This window comes from Cetorhinus maximus, chromosome 5, assembly GCF_964194155.1.
Source record: "Cetorhinus maximus chromosome 5, sCetMax3.hap1.1, whole genome shotgun sequence".
NCBI classification, from domain to species: Eukaryota; Metazoa; Chordata; class Chondrichthyes; order Lamniformes; family Cetorhinidae; genus Cetorhinus; species Cetorhinus maximus.
In genome coordinates, this window is record NC_135883.1 from 33,890,998 (window position 1) to 33,909,756 (window position 18,759).

The following is an 18,759-nucleotide window of genomic DNA, read 5'->3' on the forward strand; positions in this document are numbered from 1 at the left end:
AAGTAGGATGTCTAAAAAAAAACCCTTGAGAAAAGTCATTCATTGAGAAGTTTCTCCTATTTAAAAAAGTATGTGTACAAGCTAATAAAAGTGACAATCTTCCTGGCCCATCAAAGTTTAAAAAAGCACAAATCTCAAACTTTTGGAGCCACTTAACTTGTGTAAACAAACATTGTGAAATTGACAGCAGATAACAGAGAGCCTGAACTGTCAATCAGACAATGTTTCCTCTGGGGATCAAGTGTCTAGGCTCTCAGCCAAGCTTCATAATGTATGTAATCTGCAGGGATGGTAGCACAGTAGTTATGTTATCGGACTAGCAATCCAGATACCTGGGCTAATGACCTGAGAGACATGAGTTCATATTTCACTATGGCAAATGGACAATTTAAATTCAGTTAATTAAATTAATCTCAAATGAAAAGATAGTATCAGTAGTTGTGACCATGAAACTACAGGTTTGTTGTATAAATCCATCTGGTTCATTAATGTCATTTTGGACAGGAAATCGGTCATCCTTACCCAGTCCAAGCTATATGTGACCCCAGGCCCATATCAACATAGCTGACTTTTAACTGCTCTTTGAAATGACCTATGAAACCACCTAGTTACATTGAAGAAGGTGGCTTATTACCAGCTTCGTAAGGACAATTAGGGATGGGCAATAAATGCTGACTGGCCTCACCAGTAACATCCATATCCCAAGTATGTCTAATAATTATAACAATGTATGACAGCTTTTTCCATAAGTTGGTCAACTCTGTTCAAACAATTATATGGGTGGCCAGCATATTATGACATAGAATCATACATCCCTGGAAGAAGGCCATTCAGCCTATCTTATCTGTGCCAGATCTTTAAAAGAGCTATCCAATTTGTCCCATTCTCCTACACTTTACTCACAGGCTCTACAATTTTTTTTTCCCTTTTCAAGTATTCATCCAATTTCCTTTTGAAAGTTACTATTCAATTTTGTTCCATTACCTTTTCAGGTTGAGCATTCCAGATCATTACAACTTGCAATGTGAAAAAAAAAGATTCTCCTCTTCTTTTCTTCTTGAGTTTTTTCAATTATCTTAAATCTGTACTTTTTGGTTACCAACCTTCCTGCCATTTAAAATAGTTTCTCCCCTTTACTTTATGGGCAGCATTTTCCCGTTGGCGAATGGGGCGGGGGGGCATGTCCCACTTGCCGACGTGTAAAATGATGCGTGGTGATGTCGGGCGGGCGTCCAGATGTCACCATGCATCATTTAGATTTTCAGTTCGGCGGGCGGGCAGCCAACGAACTCTCAAAGACCTATTAAGGCCTGTTAAAAACTAATTAAAACAATAAAATGTCTGACCTTAAGGTTGAGGGGCAGGCGAAGAGCCCAGGCGGCCTTCGCATATTTCGTGGAATCTCATCCACGGGCGGGATGAGATTTCGTGAAGTGTTTAAAAAAAATCAGTAAAATTTTTTCCAAAATTTCATTAACATGTCCCAGCTCATGTGTCACTGTCACATGAGGGGACGTGTTTCAAAAGATTAAAAATCTTTTATTTAAAAGTTTAACACTAAAACAAATCTCCCCGAGGCATCTCCATGCCTCAGGGAGATCTCTGCGCTTTTTCACGCGCATGCGCAAAAGAGCGCAGGGAACCACTCAGGGAATTCCACCCCCCCCCATCCTGCTCGCACAGGGAGCGCTCAGCACTTCCGGGCAAGCGTCACGATGGGCAGGCCTTAATTGGTCCGCCCATGTAAAATGGCGGCGCGGACCCGATCGGGGGCGCCGATCGGATTCGCGCCTGCCCCCACACAACCCGCCCGACAGGGGGAAATTTCTGGCCTATGAAAACTCCTCAAGATTTTGAACACCACTATCAAATCTCCCCTTAACCATCTCTATATTAAGGAAAATGATCTCAGCTTCTCTATTCTCTCCAAATAACTGAAGTCCCTCCTCCCTGACACCATTCTGGTAAATATCCTATATACTTTTGGTAAGGCTTAACATTCCTGAAGTGTTGCGAGCACAATTCTCTAGCTAAAGCCTAACCAATGTGACACAGAGAGATTTTACATGTTTTCTTACCACCAGTGATCAAAGTGATGTTTGTATATGAGGTGTGTGTATTTTTACTCTGGGAGCGGTTGTCCCAATTTAAATAACCCCAGCAGCAAGCTGTTTTGTGAATTTTAAAATAAAGAAGATTATTTATTATTATACACTTTCCCCAGAAGTTTAAAAACATGATGTCTCACACATACAACCACTCACACAAAGGTTAAGTACAGACGAAGAAAGAAACAATACAAATACAGTGTGCAATTGTCTCCGTCTCTTTTTTGTGGCAGGCCTGTTGTTTCTTAGATAAGTTGATGCTTTTAGTAGAAATAAAGGTCTTGTAAGTAGAGGATTCTTGTAGCTGAATTTCCAGGAGGTTAGTTCTCAGGTGAACTTGAAGTCAGAACAGACTGGGGCATCCTTCATCTACTTTCAAGGTATTGCTGTTTATTACTTTGGCTGCTTAGTTGACTGCAGCTTGTTCAATGGCTTTCTGCTGGTCACTTTGTTTCAGAACAGCTTCTGCTGTTACTTTAAAAGCAGGCAACAAACATGGCTGTCTTACCCATGTGACCTGTGGACAAGTCCAAAGCGCTTTCTCAAATAAGGTAGTATGTTAGGCTGTTAAATATCTTGTGTTGTGGCTTTTCACATCTTAAGAGTTTGAGACAGCCAAGGTCTTTGTGTTTGGATGAGGGGCTATCAACATACAATGAAAGGCCAATGAGATCCATTTCACATTCATCTAACACCCATTGAGTTTTGATGAGATTTTGTTGTCCCTGGTGAAACATGGAGGCAAGTTGTCTGCAAACCCTGTAGGTTTTGGTCCATCCTTAAACAATGAGATGTGTGAATTTCACAAGTGATGATGAGCTTCCTTCATTCAATTCCATATCTAATCAGGTATTGGCCGCAGACTCCACTGTCTACAGTTCAAATGCCAAAAGTCATATATGCTGCAGCTATCTTAACAGCTTTTGTGTTCAATTTTAAAATATAGCTTTAAAATTTGTAATATCTTCATGCCTACAGTGGGCATGACAAGTGTTTTACAAAGGTTTATCAGAACATATTTTCTTTTGTATTCTATGCCTCTATTTATAAAGCCAAGGATCCCATATGCTTTTTTCTCAAAAGCATCTCAACTTTTCCTGCCACCTTCGAAGATTAGTGTACATATAATCAAAAGCCTCCCTGTTCCTATACTCCACTCAGATTGTACAATTTTGTCTATATTGCCTTCTTTCATCCTCACTACCAAAATGTATCACTTCACACTTGCCTGCATTAAATGTCATTTGACCTGTGTCTGCCCATTTCACCAGTAGATGTGCTCCTGTAGTCTGTTATTATTCTCCTCAATGTTTACTATATTTGCAAGTTTTGTATCATCTGTAATCACAATTTTAATTTAATAACTTTTATGACTGTTAACATGGCAGCTAACAGTGCTAAACATTGAAGAATGGAATATCTGCTGCATCATACAAAGAACTAGCTGAAAATATTCTAGGTATTCCTGTGGCCAAAGGTATTTTGACCTGGAAATATAAACCGCATTTAGGAAAAAAAAAGTTTGCAAAAATAAATATAGAAGTTAAGGAAAGTTTTTGTAAATTAAAGATAAAATATAGGCCAACCACCGAGAATCTGCACAATACCTTTCCAAACTCATCCTCCTCTCACCTACTCCACATCCCCAATTTAACTTCAATTCTTCCAAGAAAGAACTCAATAGCTTAACTCCCCAGGGTCAGTCAAGGGCAACTAGGGAAGGGCAATAAATACTGCCCAAGCCAGCAATGCCCACATCCCGTAAATGAATAAAAAGGTCAGTGAGATCCAACTGCCAATAAAAAGACCTTCAATCTAGAAAAGGCCAGCACCCTGTGGGTGTTTCCACCTAATTTTATTCAGTGTGCTCATTGTTAAAACTTGTCCACTAGATGCTGTACCGTAATGTCCTTCTAGACATCATCATGGCAGGCACAATCACTCTAATACTTTAAACAAGGCAAAACACTGACCCAGTATATGCCATACAGGCGTGAAAGGATAGAATTTCCCCTGCTAATACTATCTAAAATCAAATGCTATAGGAGTCATGGAGCAAGGAAAATGGATCAGAGAGGCCTATACTTGATCCTTACCCCTGAATGTGACAATTCAGGTTTTCCTTCTCCCTTCTCTGCAACAGGGTTGTAACTCTTGACAGCTTCGTCACATTTAAATGATGGCATAGGGCCGAAGGATAAGGAAACCAGCCATTTCCCCAGTCTTCTTGTCACTGTACCACCAACCCCTAGGAAGACCAGAAGAAAAGTGGTGATACTTGCTGGAGCAGTCATGGGAAGATTCCTGACAGAATCAGGGGGAAAAAAACATTATGCCCATATCACTAGCCGGTCTGCACCCTCTCCCCCAATGCCAGGATCCTTGATGTGGGTCTCTTGAGGAAGATTTAAGAGCAGACCTCGGGGACTTTGGTCCCCTGTAAAATTCCTTCCCCCCACATCGTGGAGCTGCAGCATGTTTCCCACTGCAGTGCCACGACACCTTCCCAGTTAGTAGTTACAGATTTCCTCCATAGAGCAGGGATACCACCAGGAGAAAAGCCAATGTAATAAGACCTAACCAAGAACGTAGGTCAGGACAGTAGGTGGAGGTCCCACCCTGAGCTACTTTCAGTCGTTAAACCTCTCTAAAAGAAAATCCATCCCATAATCTTCCGTAACATTTCAGCTTCTTTCTTAAAGACTTGACATGGAAATTCTTTGATGCCCAATCCATTTTAAAATTCTCGTCATTGTTTTCAGATTCATCCTGCCTTTGCTCTTCTTTATCTCTGTAACCTCTTCCCAGCTCCACAACCGTCCGCGATATCTGCATTCCTCCAATTGTGACTGTTTGCATATTTCCAATGTTAATCACTCCACCAATGGCAGCCATGCTTTCAGCTGCATAGGCCCTAAATTCTGAAATTCTCTCTTTAAACCTCTGTCTCTTTATCACTGTTTCCTCATTTAAGTTGCTTCCTAAAACCTACCTCTTAGTAAAATATCTCCAGGGGCTTAAGAGGAGTGTTACCAAACAACATTTGACACAAAACCACATAAGGAGATATTATGTCAAACATTGTTTGATATTATTCCCATGAAACACCTCAGATGTTTTACTCAGTTAAAGATGTTATATAAATGCAAGTTGTTGTTGTTTTGCAAGCATAAAATAGGGTCCTAAGCACCCATATTAATAAGAGCTGAATAGGCATCCAGAACTTGTGCCTGAAACAGCCTAAAAGTTGCACTTGAACCGATCACCAATCACCGTTCAGAGGCCAAAACCAGTTTTAATGGCAACAAAAATTTTAAAGTATTTATCTGAATGCGAAGCTTGGAGGAGCAGAACATACTTGTCAACAATTAGCTGGACAGGTAGTTTACCTGTCAACCTGCCCTATTAATACCAGGTGAGTAGAGTTAAAATCGGCCCAGCCTTCCCCAAGATTTAGCTTTCTTCGATAAATAAAATCAATACATTTCAATCAACAGCCTTTTACTAATCCAAGCCATGATTCATACTGTACAGATGGCATATTCACAGCATATATTGTAAGAAGGTGAGAAGTGACAGAAGAAAGTGAAAAGCTCGAAACTAATGTAATAATATTTTGGGGGAGAGATTTGTTCACAGAGAGCTGCTTCTAGTGGCGCTATGCATACTTAGCATAGATTCCCCAGGGTAAAGCTATGCCGTGGACTGCTACCTATGCGGCCCACGTGGCTTTCTTCATTGATATAATTGAAGAATGATGTACATTCATGCGCCGCGATCTGCCTGCCCTCTGGGAATCAACATAATCTGCGTAACATATGCAAACTAATTTCTCCACTAGAAGTGGCCATTACAAAATGAATCAGTCATTTTGATACGTACATAATAAAAGTCCAAGTTGTAGTGGCAAGAATTGGTTCTGTACTGTTTATAACATTTACAGTCATTATTTTTGAACTATACTAAATATTCCATCCTATAACCTAGGGCAACAGATTAAAACCTGCCTCTTTTCGACATTCCAATTCCTTGGTTGGAGTACCTCATTGAAGCATACTGCAGCCAGATCCCTGTTTGGTCTTTAATTTTACATTACTAAACTATTCTTCCCTCAGTCTACACCCAATATGAAGTGAGTAATAATTAACAAACCTGCCAAATTGTATTCTTTTATTCTCATGTTATGTCAGGTTACACAATATTGCTGCAATACTTGGGGTTTTGCTCTTTGAGGCTTAGCAGAATTAGTCTTACTCAACTGTTTAAACAATTAAAAAAAACACCAACTGTACAGTCTTAATGCACACTCCACCGCAACAATTAGCCAATGTATATTACAGCCCATTATGTTCCTTTTTATTGCTAACCTTTTCTAACTCTGAGACTTCATCAACGTGCTCTTGTTTCTCTGCCAGCTCCTGCCATGTTGCTGATTCATGTGACCCGGAATCTTTCTGAGCAGACTGTAAGCTCCCTTGTTCTGAAGTCACACCTGCAATGTTGCCACCATGGGTTGGTTGTGAACCTTCTTTCCTTGGACCATCCTGTTCGCCATGAAGTCCATCTGTTGCTGAAGATAGTGCATTTGAATTTCCAAGTACAATAGTACTACCATCAACATTATTGGACAGGCTATCCTCTTTAGTTTTATTGTATTCTTGTACATTCTCAACCAGTCCATCCTCATCTCCTGTCCACCCATTTGGGTCATTCCACTGCTCTCTTCTATTCTCATAATCGTCCACGTCATAATGGAGATCATCTTTATGGTTAGTTGTAGACATAATATCGTCGTAAGGTGGTATTTCTTCCTCATGAACAATTTCAGCAGGGACCTGTAAAATATAACACATTTGTTTTTCCTCAGCTAGGAATTGCATTTCCATTGTCCTAGTCTCCAAATGGAGATCCTTACAACATTCTAGTTGATTAAGGATTCAATAACCTTCAGGTTGGATAACAAGTGAGCCTAGCAGGCTGCAATTGTGCAGCAAACAAGAAGTTGTTTAAAATCTAATGGGCAATCTCTCTCTCCCTCTTCTATTCTGCAACCATACTGTCCATTACAATCTTTCTTATTCCATTATTGGTATTATGGTCATTGCTCCACTAAACTTTTCTCTCTTGCTTCTCCCAAGTCTTAATTGTGTCATTTTCCTCCTCCTTGTATTCTTACTGCTTGTAATATCATGATCCCTCATTACCAGAGAAGAACTATGCTCACAGGAAGCAGCTTTCAGAGTTAGAGTTACAGCATTCGAAGGACAAAACTCTCTGACCCTGATGAGCATGACCTTCTGCTGGGAGTGCAGGATTGTGGAATTACTCCTGCTGTATTGAAATCGGTGCATTTCACATTGTCTTATACTGCAACACATTCATTAACCATGGGCAGAATAACACAGGGGCCCTTCTGTATTTTCATTGGTGGGGGTTTGCATGCCATTAGCCCCCTCAGGCACCCCCACCCTTCACGGCTAATGGCATGCAACCTCCCCCCACCATCCCTACCCCTCATCCACCCCACCTCCCCCCCCCCCACCCCCCCCAACCAACGAGAAACAAAGTCAACGTGGAGCCAGCCGTCCCTCCCCACAGCCATGAAGTGCTGCGAGGTGGATTAATGAGGGCTGAGTGGGACTTTCACGCCTCATTGGGGAGGAAGTCCCATCCTCTGGAGCTGCCAGCAGATCAGGTTGGCTGGCAGCTCCATCAGTCCTGACAGGAGGGCATCAGTGGCTGCTTCCAGGACTACAGAAGAAGAAGACCAAGGCCCAAGAATTTTAATGGTCATTTGTGACCTGACAACTGCCAAACCTCCACTGATCCCAATTTCGAAGGCATTTAGGGGCAGCTATGTGCCCGAGAAGATGGCAGTGGCTCCTGACAGAGCGATTAAATGACCCAGATGGGGAAACCCAGTTGGACCTGTCACTAGATACATATAACAAGCTTTTGGCGTGTTGTTGCTGTTTAGTGCCTAAGCGCACAGAGCCCAGGATAATCAGCCCTCTTAATGTCCAGGGCTATTCATTCAACCAGCTGATCCGTTCACCATATGTAAGCATTAGGAAAAAAAGCCCTCTTTAGTCAATGCCGCACAATGTGTATTTCTTTGAACCCACAGCAATACAGATTTGTTTGATAATTTATACATTGTTTAAAATATCTTGTTTGTGAAATCATACATTGCAAAATAATCTTTTAGGTCAACAAAATACGGCATAATGAAATGATTGTACTAAAAAATGTGCCTTCACATCGTGTTTCTTAAATTAATTCAGAGGTACTTAGGATTTAAACATTGCTTCATAAAATATAGTGTAATTTTTGAGAGACACATAACTTCCAACAGTTACCCTATCAATTTGCTGCACATAAAAATTCAATTAAATTTGCACATGACTTCAATGTGAATTAATTATTAGACCATGGTATATATTTCACATCCATCATAGTCAATGCTAGTAAGATGATAGAGTACAGAAAGTCATTTACATTCATGGTTACCAGACTACTTCATCAATGGAACAGGACAGATAAATCATTTTGCATGTGCAGCGAACTAAAGGGCACTTTGTCCTGATCTAAAGTAAATAAAGAATATAAGAATGTAAGAAATAAGAGCAACAGTAGGCCATACGCCCCCTTGAGCCTGCTCTGTCATTCAATACAATCATGGCTGACCTTCCACCTCAACTCCATTTCCCTGCCTACTTCCAATATCCCATGATTCCCTGAGTTACCAAAAACCTGTCCAACACAGGCTTAAAAAAATTCAATGACAGAGCATCATAGCCTCTGTGGTAAAGAACGTCAAAGATTCACAACTCTTTGAGTGAAGAAATTTCTTTTCATCTTAGTCCTAAATTATTGGCCCCTTATCCTGAGACTGTGCCTCCATGTTCTAGATTCCCCAGCCAGGGGAAGCAACCTCTCTATCTGTCCTATAGAATAGCTTCAGAATCTTGTATGTTTCAGTGAGATGACCTCCCATTCTTCTAAACTCCAGAGAGCATAGGCCTAATTTACTCAGCATCACATCTTAGGCAATGCCCTCGCCACAGGGACAAAACTAGTGAACCTTGGCTGTACGCATCCCTCCTAAGATAGTCATGAATTCATTGGAAAATTAACGGTTTGGAAATCCTTTCAGATGTATTAGGCACTTTTGTTGCCTGAAAATTATGGACATTTTTTAAATTCTTTTCTGGCATGTGGGTATCGCTGCCTGGACCAGCATTTATTGCCCTTGAGAAGGTGGTGGTGAGCTACCTCCTTCAACCACTGCTATCCATGTGGTATTAGGGAGGGAGTTCCAGGATTTTGGCCCAGCAACAGTGAAGGAATGGCAATATATTTCCAAGTAAGGATGGTGAGTGGCTTGGAGGGAAACTCCCAGGCGGCGGTATTCCCATGTGATTGCTGCCCTTGTCTTTCTAGGAGGTAGTGGTCGTGGGTTTGGAAAGTGCTGACTAAGGAGGGTTGGTGAGTTCCTGCAGGGCATCTTGTAGATATTACACACTGCTGCCACTGCACTTTGGTGGTGGAGGGAGTGAATGCTTGTGGATGGGCTGCTTTGTACTGGATGGTGCAAAGTTCTTGAGTGTTGTTGGAGCTGCACTCATCCAGGCAAGTGGAGAGTATTCCACCACACTCCTGACTTGTGCCTTGTAGATGGTGGACAGGCTTTGGGGAGTCAAGAGGTGAGTTATTCATCACAGGATTCCTAGCCTCTGACCTGCTCTTTTAGCCACAGTATTTATATGGCTAGTCTAGTTCAGTTTCCAGTCAATGGTAACCCCCAGGATGTTGATAGTGGGGGGATTCAGTGATGGTAATGCCATTGAACATCAAGGGGTGATGGTTAGATTCTCTCTTGTTGGAGATGGTCATTGCCTGGCACTTGTTTGGCACGAATGCTACTTGCCACTTGTCAGCCCAAGCCTGGATATTGTCCAGGTCTTGCTGCATTTGGACACGGACTGCTTCAGTATCTGAGGAGTCGCGAATGGTGCTGAACATTGTGCAATCATCAGCGAACATCCCCACTTCTGACATTTTGATGGAAGGAAGGTCATTGATGAAGCAGCTGAAGATGGTTCAGCCGAGGACATCAACCTGAGGAACTTCTGCAGTGATGTGCTGGAACTGAGGTGACCAACCTCCAACAACCACAATCATCTTCCTTTGTGCTAGGTATGACTCCAAACAGTGGAGCGTTTTCCCCTTGATTCCGGTTTTGTTAGGGCTCCTTGATGCCACACTCGATCAAATGCGGCCTTCATATCAAGGGCAGTCACTCTCACCTCACTTCTGGAGTTCAGCTCTTTTGTCCATGTTTGAACCAAGGCTGTGATGAGGTCGTTGCTGAGTGATCCTGGCGGAACACAAACTGGGCGTCAGTGAGCAGATTATTGCTAAGCAAGTGCCATTTGAGAGCACTGTTGATGACCCCTTGCATTACTTCACTGATGATCAAGAGTAGACTGATGGGACTGTAATTGGCTGTGTTGGATTTGTCCTGCTTTTTGTGTACAGGACATACCCGGGCAATTTTCCACATTTTTGGGTAGATGCCAGGGTTGTAGCTGTACTGGAACACTTGGCGAGGGGTGCGGCAAGTTCTGGAGCACAAGTCTTCAGTACTATTGCCGGAATATTGTCAGGGCCCATAGCCTTTGCACTATCCAGCCCCTGCAGTCGTTTCTTGATATGACATGGAGTGAATCGAATTGGCTGAAGACTGGCATCTGTGACGCTGGGGACCTCCAGAGGAGGCCAAGATGGATTATCCACTCGGCACTTCAGGCTGAAGATTGTAGCAAATGCTTCAGCCTTATCTTTTGCACTGATGTGCTGGGCTCACCCATTATTGAGGATGTGGATATTTGTGGAACCTCCTCCTCCAGTGAGTTCTTTAATTGTCCACCACCATTTACGACTGGATGTGGCAGGACTGCAGAGCTTTGATCTGATCTGTTGGTTGCGAGATAACTTAGGTCTGTCTTTCACTTGGGGATTAAGCTGTTTGACACCAAGTAGCTCCATCTATCACTTGGGGCTTAAACTGTTTGGCGCCAAGTAGTCCTGTGTTGTAGCTTCACCAGGTTGACACCTCATTTTCAGGTATGCCTGCTGCTGCTCCTGGCATGCCCTCCTGCACTCTTCATTCAACCAGGGCTGATCCCCTGGCTTGATGTTAATGGTAGAGTGGGGGATATGCCAGGCCATGGGATTACAGATTGTGGTCAAGTACAATTGTGCTGCTGCTGATGGCCCACAGCACCTCATGGTTGACCAGTCTTGAGTTGCTAGATCAGTACAAAATCTATCCCATTTAGCAGAGTAGTAGTGCCACACAACACAGTGGAGGGTATCCTCAAGGTGAAGACGGGACTTAGTCTCCACAAGGACTGTGCAGTGATCATTCCTACCAATACTATCATGGACAGATGCATCTGTGCATTTGTGAGGATGATGGCAAGTGTGTGTTTTTCCCTCTTGTTGGTTCCCTCACCACCTGCCACAGACCCAGTCTAGCAGCTATGTCCTTTAGGACTCGGCCAGTTCGGTCAATAGTGGTGCTACCGAGCCACTCTTGGTGATGGACATTGAAGTCCCCCATCCAGAGTACATCCTGTGCCCTTGTCACCCTCAGTGCTTATTCCAAGTGGTGTTCAACATGGAGGGGTACTGATTCATTAGCTGACAGTGGGCATTACATGATAATCAGGATGTTTCCTTTGACCTGATGCCATGAGACTTCATGGAGTCCAGAATTGATGTTGAGGACTGCCAGGGCAACTCCCTCCTGACTGTACACCACTGTGCTGCCACCTCTGCTGGGTCTGTCCTGCCAATGGGACAGGACATACCCAGGGATGTTGATGGTGGTGTCTGTGACATTATCTTTAAGATATGTTTCTGTGAGGATGACTATGTCAGGCTGATGCTTGACTAGTCTGTGAGACAGCTCTCCCAATTTTGGCATGAGCCCCCAGATGTATTTCCACATTTCGTGGCAGAGATGAATATTTGCCCACCAGGCATCTGTTCAAGAGCATTGTTCTAACAACTTGAGATGTTTTACAACAATAGGGTCCAACTTATGTATACTACTGAAATAGTAAAGGTGTACATTGGCTGATGATTTGGAAAATATACACTTTGCTGTATATTAAATACCATATTTGGATTAACTTCAAGCCTTATTAATTAAATTGGCCTAAATTAGCACCTTGAATTAGTTCCAGCAACATGGGGAAACTTGAAATAACAGTTCGATCATACTTGGAGAGGAATGAGAGGTAGCTCAGATGTCATAACAAATCATCTGCTGTTGTATAGTCAATAAAATATTATACTAAAATGAGTCAACTAGAAACAAACATAAAACTGTTATCATCAGTGTGTGCTGTGAAATGCAATAAAATATGAATTTTAATGCCCACTAAAGACATAGTCCATAATTTACTTATTAAGTAAAATCATAATTCACTGTAACATACTCTTTATCTATACCACCACAACTGTAGGCTACATATGTGTTCATTTTTGAAAAAAGAAAAACTTACACATTCACATCACAGATATCTATTCAGAATACAAAAGATTTGGCTAATAGGGCAACTGGTAACGTGTGAACTTTGGCGAAATGTCAGGTCTATATTTTTATTTAACCATGGTCAGAGCTGTAGGAAGGGTGAACTGAGCCTAGGCACTAAAATTGCATTTTCAATTCAGAGAGCCCTTTCATAATCAGGACTTGATTTTTTTAAACTCATCCTTATGATCTGGAGGTCACTGCAGACCAGCATATATTTCTTGGTTGTTCACAGGGTGTGGCCACTACTGGCAAGGCCAGCATTTATCGCCCATCCATAATTGCACTTGAGAAGGTGATGGTGAGCCACCTGAAGTCCATGTGGTGTAGGCACACCTGCTGTGCTGTTAGGCAGAGAGTTCCAAGATTTTGGCCCAGCAGCAGTGAAATAACAGCGATACATTTCCAATTTGGGATAATGCATGCCGACCGAAAGATCACGAGAGTGCACGATGACATCGGGATGCTTGGCCAACACCATTGTGCACTATTTCATTCCCATTTGGGTCAGGCATGCCCCTGCCCACGGAATGAAAAATTTTTCCCAGTGTGTATTTTTCCCAAAAGGCAATATTGACAACATGAATGATTTTTAGATTATGGGAAAAGTAAACTTCCGAAGACATGTAGAACAATGGGATTTTACACATCAAAGAGAGGGAAACATATATAAAGAAGGATGGAAGGATGTAATGTGGGGATGGCCATGTAACATCTTGAAAGGTACACCATGTAAAACAGCCTTGGGGAAAAGCCTCTTGCCACTTATGCAAAAGTCTGCAAGTAAAGTTGTGTTAAAAAGCCTTTGGAATTCCACTGTCGAGTGAATGGTGTGGTAACCTTGCTGGATTTAAATTTAAAACCTATTGTGGACTGTTGCCTTAAAGGGAGTGTGTAGTTGGGAGTCAGGTTAATTAGCAATTTTGGGATTTGTTATAATATCAAATAATTGTAATCTTATGTCTGTGTTTGAATTATTTTCTTTTTTCTTTAATTTAATTTTTAAAATCATTAAAAGTTTTAGCGGACTCATTACTTCTGAATTCAGCATACAAATCTTCTCGTAATAAATACAAATTGCAAAACTGTTGCAGTGGCGTGACCAGGTTTCGCTTGTGGATTTGGTCCGCCTGGCACATATCACTTTCCACATCATAACGGTATGAATACGCTTTTGGAGAATGCAGGTTTAAAAAATTGAATTAAAATGCTTTGAAATAGTTTACTGATAGTGAAGGGGGAAGTGAAAGGGTTAAAGACTGGAACAAGGGACAATGAGGTAGCTTTGGTAATCCACAAACAGCTCTGAGACACTGAGACAAGGTCAGGGCTCATGTGTATGTGCCTTGATCCTGATTGGATGGTAGCATCATGAATATGTGCCTTGAATGTAATTGGATAGTCTAATCATGTGTATATGAGTTCAATTGAGTAGAGATATTAGAGTAAGAAGTATATCAAAAACTGATTTGGTGTATTCAAATGTACTGTGATAAGAAAATAGTACAAAAGTAGCGGAATGTAATCAATTGGGGAGCTGCGCACTATTTTGTTGAATGGATGCAGCTCCCCTGCATATGCTTGAATAAAGCTGGTGAGAAGAAGCTTGAGTCTCGTGTGGTTGCTGCAGGATCGGAGGGTGCTTGAACTCCCTTTCAGTGGCGTAGTTGGCAGGATTCACCCGGACCTCTGTGAAGGCGGAACAATGATCTGGTGAGTATATTTCATTTGAAAATACTCTCCGGTTGTTTGCATCAGACTAGAACGGAGGTCTAATAGGGGGGATCCGAACTTCAGACCACAGACTCAAGTGGGGACAATTGGGTCCCAGGTGCACAGGTAAAGTGGGACAATTGAGTCCTGGGGGATGACTGGATCCCTGTTAGGAGTGCGATTATGGCCAAGAAAACCGAACTCGAGTTTGTTGCGGAGTGAGGCAGTGAGGGAACCATGTCCCCTCACCTCACCCGGAAATAAAAAGCTGATCAGCAAATTGAAACAACAGGGTTGGCAGCTGAGTGATTCACCACAATGTTCTAAGGAGTGGTGAAAAGCTCAGACAAGTGATAAAACCAACAAGGCTACAGTACTTATTCCGAGTCTTTATTTACAACAAACTAAATTAATGAAGAAACATCTCGGTCATGCTGATCGCAGCGGCAGATCGATTTCTCCCAGGGGCCAACAACAGAGAATGGGAATATGTGGAAGGATGATTGGGACCCGAAAGGTCCCCTACTGAATTTTTTTGTAAAAACTTTTCAAAAAATAAATTGATCTAAGCTACAAGAGCTGTTTGTGCTGAAGAGAGAGAGAGAGAGGGAGAGAGAGAAAGGGGGGTACCCCTAGAGGGGGTTAATGAGCAGTGACAGGCAGGAGCAGAGGAAATGTGAGCTTCAGTCAGTTTGATTGTCCCTGTAGGTCGAGCCTCTAAAATCCCTTTATTTCCCCCACTGCCACTTGAAGTTTTGTTTAGAGTATGAGAGTTTTAAGTGGTTAAGTTCAATGTTATAGGAATATAAATACATACCTTTATATATGCGTGTGTTTGTGTGCAATGAAGTGTTTGTGTGTGAGCTTTAATGTGTTTTCTTCCATAAATTGTTATTTGTGTGTGAAGTTCAGCACTTTAGAGTTGACAGCCCCATATTAGATTAAAGGAAAAGTATACTCAAACATTCCAAAGTTTTGAGTATAAGGTTCGAGTTGAGGTTTCTGGCAAAAATCGCAATTTGAAGGTATTATAAAAATAAAACAGGGTTTGCCTTTGTTAGACATGAAACAACTTTTGTACCATCCCCTTGCAGACTAGGAGGGAGTAACCCTTATCACCAGCTTCCAAGCTGATTGATACGTACAAGTTACATTAGCTCGTATGAGTTGGTATTCTAAAATTCCAAGGAAACAAAAAGTACCTGAAATTCAAAAGGATTCTAGGAAAACCAAAAGACATAAACACATGGTCTGGGTGGTTCCAATGGATAAAAAGGGGTTTCTTTTGAAGAGATTAATTAAATAGGAAAGGAAATCTGCATCCCAACAGCACTGATATTTGAATTTGGAACAATCTTGTGATGTGAAAAGTGCTGTGTTATTTAGGAGGTTACTTTTGAATGACTAGGATGCTATCTAAGATAAAGAATGTGTCGATAAACATATGGGAATGTGTCAATACACATGAGAAAGAGGTAGTTTTAATTTTGATAGTGTAAATTACAATTCTTACAAAGTTTTTTTTAAAATTGCGGTTTGGTTCCCGATAAAGTTCTCAAAAGGGAATTTTTATTTTGAAAGGTTTGACAACAATTGACACTATTTCAAATGCTGCAAGCTGTTGTATTTGTAAGTCTGTTCCCAAAATATAAAGTTAAGCTCAAGACCTCGACAAAGTTTTGCAGAAATCCAATTTTTGGCCAAGTTAATGAATCTGGGATAATTCTTTAAAAAAGGGTCAGACACAATTTAGTGGGTTACTTTTGAGACAGTATAATGTTGTTTGAGAAGAAGATAAGGAAGCAAAATGTGTCAATGCCTGAGTTCTGTTTTAAAAATGTTATGAGAATACTTTATTGGACTGTAAAGTCTCTCCAGCTATTGCATGTGTAAAATGGAATGAGGAAAGGATTAAGGGTAGGAGAAAGAGTTAGAGAAAGAGGATACAATATACAAACTGTTTTAAGGGAACTGAATTTGATAATCTGGCCATCACCTGAGACATTGGAACTGCACAGGGTAAGATAAGCAAAGATCTAGAGACAGGGATCCCTGTTGACATGGAATGTTTAATATGGTCTAAAGAATAAGGAAACATTTTAACAATGAAAACAATAGGGAAACTGACCTCAAGCAGAATCTTAGGAAGATCATAGTCAGAGGAAAAAAAAACTTAGTTTTACCTCTATGTGGAATCTGTGGTTCAGGCAATTGAAGGGTAGGGAGACACAACACTTAACAACAATTTACCACAAGATGGATACAGGTAAAAGGAAAGCTGGAAAAGGGCTGAATAGATGCATTATTGACTATATTAATATGCTTGCGAGCTACAAAGGTAAAACCACAGGATTAACACCCTGATGACAGGCAGAGTTAAGTGGCTCCCAGAGAGAACTGCCACTAGAAGTAAAGATAATGAGCCACTGAAAGATAGGACAAAAAGGTGCATTGTAGAGTTGTGTCGACAGCTTATGGAATTGAGGTCCAACGTGGGACAGCAGCAGGAGATAGAGGACTGGAAGGAGTCGGTGGGGGGGCCTATCCAGATGGATTCAGATCAGGGAACTCATTTCACAGGAAGAGTCATTAAAGAAATGTGTAAACTCATGGGGATTAAGCAGAAATTCCACTTTCCTTACCACCCGCAGAGCTCAGGGATAGTAGAGAGAATGAACTGAACTTTAAAAACGTCAATAGCGAAGGCAATCCAAGAAACGGGGAACAGCTCGGCAACAGTGCTGCCAATTATTCTGATGCGCCTCAGGGCTACCCCAAGTCGGACCACCGGGTTCACCCCATTCGAGTTAATGACAAGTAGGGCTATGCAGCTACCCGAGGGAATCACAGTAGGAGGAGGAGACGTAGGACCACTCAAGGGAAGGGTGCGAGACTATGTGAGGGAAATGAGTAAACAGCTGCATGAGTTAAGAAAGGAAGTCAGAGACTGACAGATGATTAAGGACATGGAAACAGGCAAATCCAAAGAACGACAACGGACCCCCCAAGCGGGGAATAAGGTGATGGTCATGGTGAGCCTGGAGCAAACAGGATTTGCCCCCAGGTGGCATGGACCATACGAGGTAATTATGACAGGTGATATGTGCACACTTGTAGATATGAAAATGGGAAGTAAATAGTGGCATTACACACAGTTAAAGATAATATAACGAATCACCAAGTGGTAACCCGGGCAACGGGAGCCAATGTTAATGTCTCCACAGGTCTACGATCCTGGCCACGGGTGTGTCAGTACCGGCATGGGAGGCACCGACAGTTAACGTCGACAACGACATCTGCCCCCACCCCGGACAAAAGCTGCCGAAAGCAGGGTACAAGAGAATGGATAAAGAAACCAAACATCTGGATATTGGATATGGTAACCTCCACTAGACACCAAACACAGACTGTAACTGCACAAGGTATAAATACCATCATGAATGTGACACTGGATAGGCCAGGGACCCCAGTCAGGTTTATGAACCCCGGGTGTAGTCGAACGAAGGCCTTCTACGTCAATAGGACACTTTAACAGCGATGGATAAACAAGGCTAAGGCCTGTTGCATACTCTCAATGAGACCGCCGACGGAATCATAAGCACAGCCAAATCACCAGCAATCGGGAGGGCATGTGATATTCTGGCGTGAGACCTGATTGATGGTGTAAAATCAGGCATCAAGGACATCAGATTTGGAACGATCCCAGAGCACATATTTAACAATATCGTGTGCTCTTGCCAAACTTTGGAATCCTTCACAAATTATAGTAAGGTCACATTCACCATGCTGCCAATACAAGACGCCTTTGAGGCCATTCAAGTATCATTGACTCAATGGTGCTTTATGGCAAGAGAAACTGAGTTCCTTTATGGGGACCTAATGTGTACCACCAACATCAGCTTCTGTCTGCACGTGACTGATTCTTTTACCGTGGGAGGTTCGCACCTGCCAGGCAGAACCACGGGATACCTGTTTAGCCCATGGTGGGATGACATGATGTTCACGGATAAGACCTTTGGTAGATTAGCACATTTAGCCAAGCAAGAGGCCGCACGGATAGCACAGTGATATGTAAAGGATTCCCGGGTACAAACCAATGTCCAAGTGAACTTAGATGTTCAATTGGCTAGAAGACTAACTCAATTAGCTACGCCCTACACTACAGGGGGAAGGTTAACGAGTTGGTGGGGGACAGCCAGAATGGAAATGACAATGGCCACAGGAATTATGCTCTTGTGGACTGTTGGACTTTGCTGTTTCCAACGGGGGATGTGGGATAAATCTCTCCGGGCACCGGCAGTAACAATACAAGGATGCACCCCGGTCCCCCTG

General features: G+C 42.2%; 1 protein-coding gene across 8 annotated transcripts in view; it reads right to left on the minus strand.

Moving 5' to 3' along the window:
* The window catches only part of dcdc2c (doublecortin domain containing 2C), a 247,501-nt gene that overhangs the window by 30,079 nt on the left and 198,663 nt on the right, over nt 1-18,759 (minus strand). For 7 of the 8 annotated variants that reach the window (XR_013576581.1, XM_078541685.1, XM_078541684.1 and 4 more), the window contains exon 12: nt 6,476-6,943. Coding sequence is in view for 7 of the 8 variants with exons in the window: in XM_078541685.1 (XP_078397811.1) it covers nt 6,476-6,943 (468 nt within the window). In the remaining variant the exon portion in view is untranslated. Of the gene's footprint in view, nt 1-4,240; nt 4,357-6,475; nt 6,944-18,759 lie in introns of those variants that run through there. The other variant, XM_078541689.1, reaches the window with a different exon arrangement.